The following is a 3,926-nucleotide window of genomic DNA, read 5'->3' as shown; positions in this document are numbered from 1 at the left end:
CCACCGGTGATACACGCACAAATCACAATATCTATCACCACACAGTATCTATCTCCTCCTGCAGTTTGGTCATGGTGTGGGGGTTACCTTGTTGGGGAACACAGTATCTATCTCCCCCTGCAGTTTGGTCATGACATGGGGATTGGTTGCCAGGTTATAGGCCAGGAAACTCATAGTACTGCTGCTGGTCTCGTAGCCGGCGAAGATGAAGATCATGGCCTGAGACAAGATCTCATGATCAGTCAGTCCTGTGGAGGGAGAGGAAAGGAGAGAGAGAGAGAGATTCCAGGTGTGTGTAGCAGTATTTTACAGGCGTGTGTTGGTAACAGTAGCTTACAGGTGTGTGTTTGTAACAGGTGTGTGTTTGTAACAGGTGTATGTTTGTAACAGTAGTTTACAGGTGTGTGTTTGTAACAGTAGATTACAGGTGTGTGTTTGTAACAGTAGTTTCCAGGTGTTTGTTCGGAAGGTACCTTTAGTCTGTTCCTCTCCTGTCTTTGTGTCGTTGCCTTTCTGAGAGTCGATCATCAGCTGTAAGAAATCCACCCGATTCTGGAAGCAGAAAGACATGAGGTCAAATCTGTCCAATCTCATCCAACACAAACAGATTCCACTGTATCTGGACCAATCACAACCAACACAAACAGATTCTAATGGATCTCGTCCAATCACAACCAACACAAACAGATTCTAATATGAATGTAGATATTTGGGTCCCAATAATAGTCTTTTTAAATTCCAACAAGATATCGATATGGACGTTTCATATTGATGTCCATTACTAGTTACGTAGTTTTTCCTAATCTTAATAAATAAATACAAAATATTCCAATACAAATATAAATGTACAGATGAAAATATCAACATAATCAAATATAAGTATAAAACAAGTTTACAGTTGAGTTCCCAGTGTCACGTCCAGATTTGATCTTAGCCAGCGAGGCGTAAAAGAAGTCTGTCACCGCAGTCGGGAAGAAAGAAAACTTCATCTTCTCCAAGATAGGACCAGTGAAGGGAAACAAAGCTGGAGAAGGAGAGGAGAGGAGGAGAAGAGGAGAGGAGGGGAGGAGGAAAGGAATGGAGGGGAGGGCGGGAGAGGAGGAGAGGAACGTTTTACAGAAAGTTTTAGTTTAGTTTATCAATTTGACCATTTTAAAAAACAAGTACACATAAAACTTGAAAAAGCCATACATGCACATGAGTAAAATCATGGAGGATAACAGACAATACATTATTGGACTTATTTCCATCGTTAAATCATGGAGGATAACACACTATACAGTCTGGGACTTGTTTCCATTGTGTTCCTCTTGAGACAAGATGACTAGACAAGATCCAACACGGTGAAATCATCAAACAAAAACAGAGAAGAAGAACATCTATCTCATCATTCCAGTTACATCATAGGGGTTATTCATATGGGCACAGAGGACATCAAACATATTTTTACTTTGTTCATAAAGCTGTCCAGAAATACGTTGTATTTATAGGCAGAGGCAACTCATTCCATTCTGAGGCTCCAGTATACAAGAAAGTACCTTTCCCAGCATTACTCCTGAACCTGTATAAGCACACATCAGCAACACCTGATCTGGTGTGCATCCACGAGGAAAATAGTCACTTAGATATCTGGGCCCAGGACCATAAATACTTCTGTAAACCAAACCAAGTCTAATCTGGGAAACCCTAGCCTCAACAGGCAGCCAGTTTAGTTCCTGAAAGCAGCTCCTGCCTAAGTGAGTACGTGGACTCACATTCAACACTCCCCTGATCAGCTTATTCTGGGCTATCTGGAGCTTCCCCTTCATAAGTTTAGGTAAGCCCCCAAACCAGGAAGTACTAGCATAGTCAAAATGGCATTGAATGAGGGCAGTAGCTAGCACTTTCATGGAGTCCTTATCAAGCAGCTTGAACTTTCTAGCCAAAAATGTAGTCCTGGCATTAACCTTCCCTAGCACCTTATTGACCATGCTCACACCTCCCAAGCTTCCATCAAGGATACATCCCAAGTAGCTAACAGAGGTTTGAGTAGTCAGCACCTCACCCCCCTAACTCCACTCTGATTTTAGAGGACCTACTCAATTTAGGTCTGGATCCAAAAATAATTGCTTCAGGTTTTCCCTAAGTACAGATATAGCTTAATATCTCCAAGCTATTTTCTAATGTTAGTAAGCTCTGTGCTAAGTATGCTCTCCAACACAGTTTTACTGTTGTGAGACACCAGAAGTGTAGAGTCATCCACATAAAGAAAAAGACGGCAAGAGCAAGCAGCTTTCATATCGTTAATATACAGTAAAAACAGCAGAGGCCCAAGCACGCTCCCCTGCGGAACGCCACAACTAATTGGTTTTGCCTGAGACAGTGAACCATTAACCTCTACTACTACTTGCTCCCTTCCTGATAAATAGGACTTTACCCAGCCTAGAGGGATACTGCTTAACCCCAGTGCCTCCAGTTTGGAGATTAGGAGACAAGTGGTTAACTGTATCAAAGGCCTTCTGTAGGTCAAGCAGTATCATTCCACACAGATTTCCCTTATCAATCTCTTTCCTGATGAAGTCAGTCAAGTAAAGTAGACATGAATCAGTGTTTTTTCTAAAACACCACTGAAAATCATACATTAGAACCTGTTTTGGGAAAGGCGTGCCGTGCCGCTAGCACCTCGACAACATCCGCTGAAATTGCAGAGCGCCAAATTCTAATGAAATTACTATAAATATTTAACTTTCCTAAAATCACAAGTGTAATACATCAAAATAAAGCTGAACTTCTAATCCAGCCAGAAGGCTTTACGGCAAAAGCAAACCAATTATCTGAGGACAGCGCCCCGCATACCAACACATGAAACACATGTAAATAATGCCTTACCTTTGATGATCTTCTTCTGTTGGCACTCCAGCGATATAAATAATAACAATTATCTGAGGACAGCGCCCCGCATACCAACACATGAAACACATGTAAATAATGCCTTACCTTTGATGATCTTCTTCTGTTGGCACTCCAGCGATATAAATAATAACAATTATCTGAGGACAGCGCCCCGCATACCAACACATGAAACACATGTAAATAATGCCTTACCTTTGATGATCTTCTTCTGTTGGCACTCCAGCGATATAAATAATAACAATTATCTGAGGACAGCGCCCCGCATACCAACACATGAAACACATGTAAATAATGCCTTACCTTTGATGATCTTCTTCTGTTGGCACTCCAGCGATATAAATAATAACAATTATCTGAGGACAGCGCCCCGCATACCAACACATGAAACACATGTAAATAATGCCTTACCTTTGATGATCTTCTTCTGTTGGCACTCCAGCGATATAAATAATAACAATTATCTGAGGACAGCGCCCCGCATACCAACACATGAAACACATGTAAATAATGCCTTACCTTTGATGATCTTCTTCTGTTGGCACTCCAGCGATATAAATAATAACAATTATCTGAGGACAGCGCCCCGCATACCAACACATGAAACACATGTAAATAATGCCTTACCTTTGATGATCTTCTTCTGTTGGCACTCCAGCGATATAAATAATAACAATTATCTGAGGACAGCGCCCCGCATACCAACACATGAAACACATGTAAATAATGCCTTACCTTTGATGATCTTCTTCTGTTGGCACTCCAGCGATATAAATAATAACAATTATCTGAGGACAGCGCCCCGCATACCAACACATGAAACACATGAAAAACATATTTCAACCAGAGTGACACGAAAGTCAGAAATAGCGATATAAATAATAACAATTATCTGAGGACAGCACCCCATCAAACAAACACACGACAATCATATTTCAACCCGCCAGTTTAGTCAGAAATAGCGATATAAATAATGTCTTACCTTTGATGATCTTCTTCTGTTGGCACTCCAAAAGGTCCCAGTTACATCACAAATG

General features: G+C 41.1%; 1 protein-coding gene across 1 annotated transcript; it reads right to left on the bottom strand.

Annotated features, from left to right (window-relative positions):
• Positions 1–54: 54 nt before the first annotated feature.
• LOC112222821 (cytochrome P450 3A27-like) lies at positions 55–1,806 on the bottom strand. Its single transcript, XM_042312177.1, has 3 exons — positions 897–1,806; positions 474–552; positions 55–248 (listed from the first exon to the last, which is right to left on the bottom strand). The coding sequence occupies exons 1-3, from the start codon at positions 987–989 to the stop codon at positions 70–72; spliced, it is 351 nt and encodes a 116-aa protein (XP_042168111.1). The 5' UTR covers positions 990–1,806; the 3' UTR covers positions 55–69.
• Positions 1,807–3,926: the final 2,120 nt, after the last annotated feature.

This window comes from Oncorhynchus tshawytscha, unplaced genomic scaffold (assembly GCF_018296145.1).
Source record: "Oncorhynchus tshawytscha isolate Ot180627B unplaced genomic scaffold, Otsh_v2.0 Un_contig_13757_pilon_pilon, whole genome shotgun sequence".
NCBI lineage: Eukaryota > Metazoa > Chordata > Actinopteri > Salmoniformes > Salmonidae > Oncorhynchus > Oncorhynchus tshawytscha.
This window is presented reverse-complemented; position numbering and strand designations above follow the sequence as displayed.

Coding starts and splice junctions, on each gene's coding strand:
- LOC112222821 (XM_042312177.1), bottom strand. CDS start 989: ATGAAGTTTTCTTTCTTCCCGACTGCGGTGACAGACTTCTTTTACGCC. Junction 553..896: donor GTGACACTGGGAACTCAACT/GTAAACTTGTTT, acceptor TTCTGCTTCCAG/AATCGGGTGGATTTCTTACA. Junction 249..473: donor AGGAGAGGAACAGACTAAAG/GTACCTTCCGAA, acceptor CTCCCTCCACAG/GACTGACTGATCATGAGATC.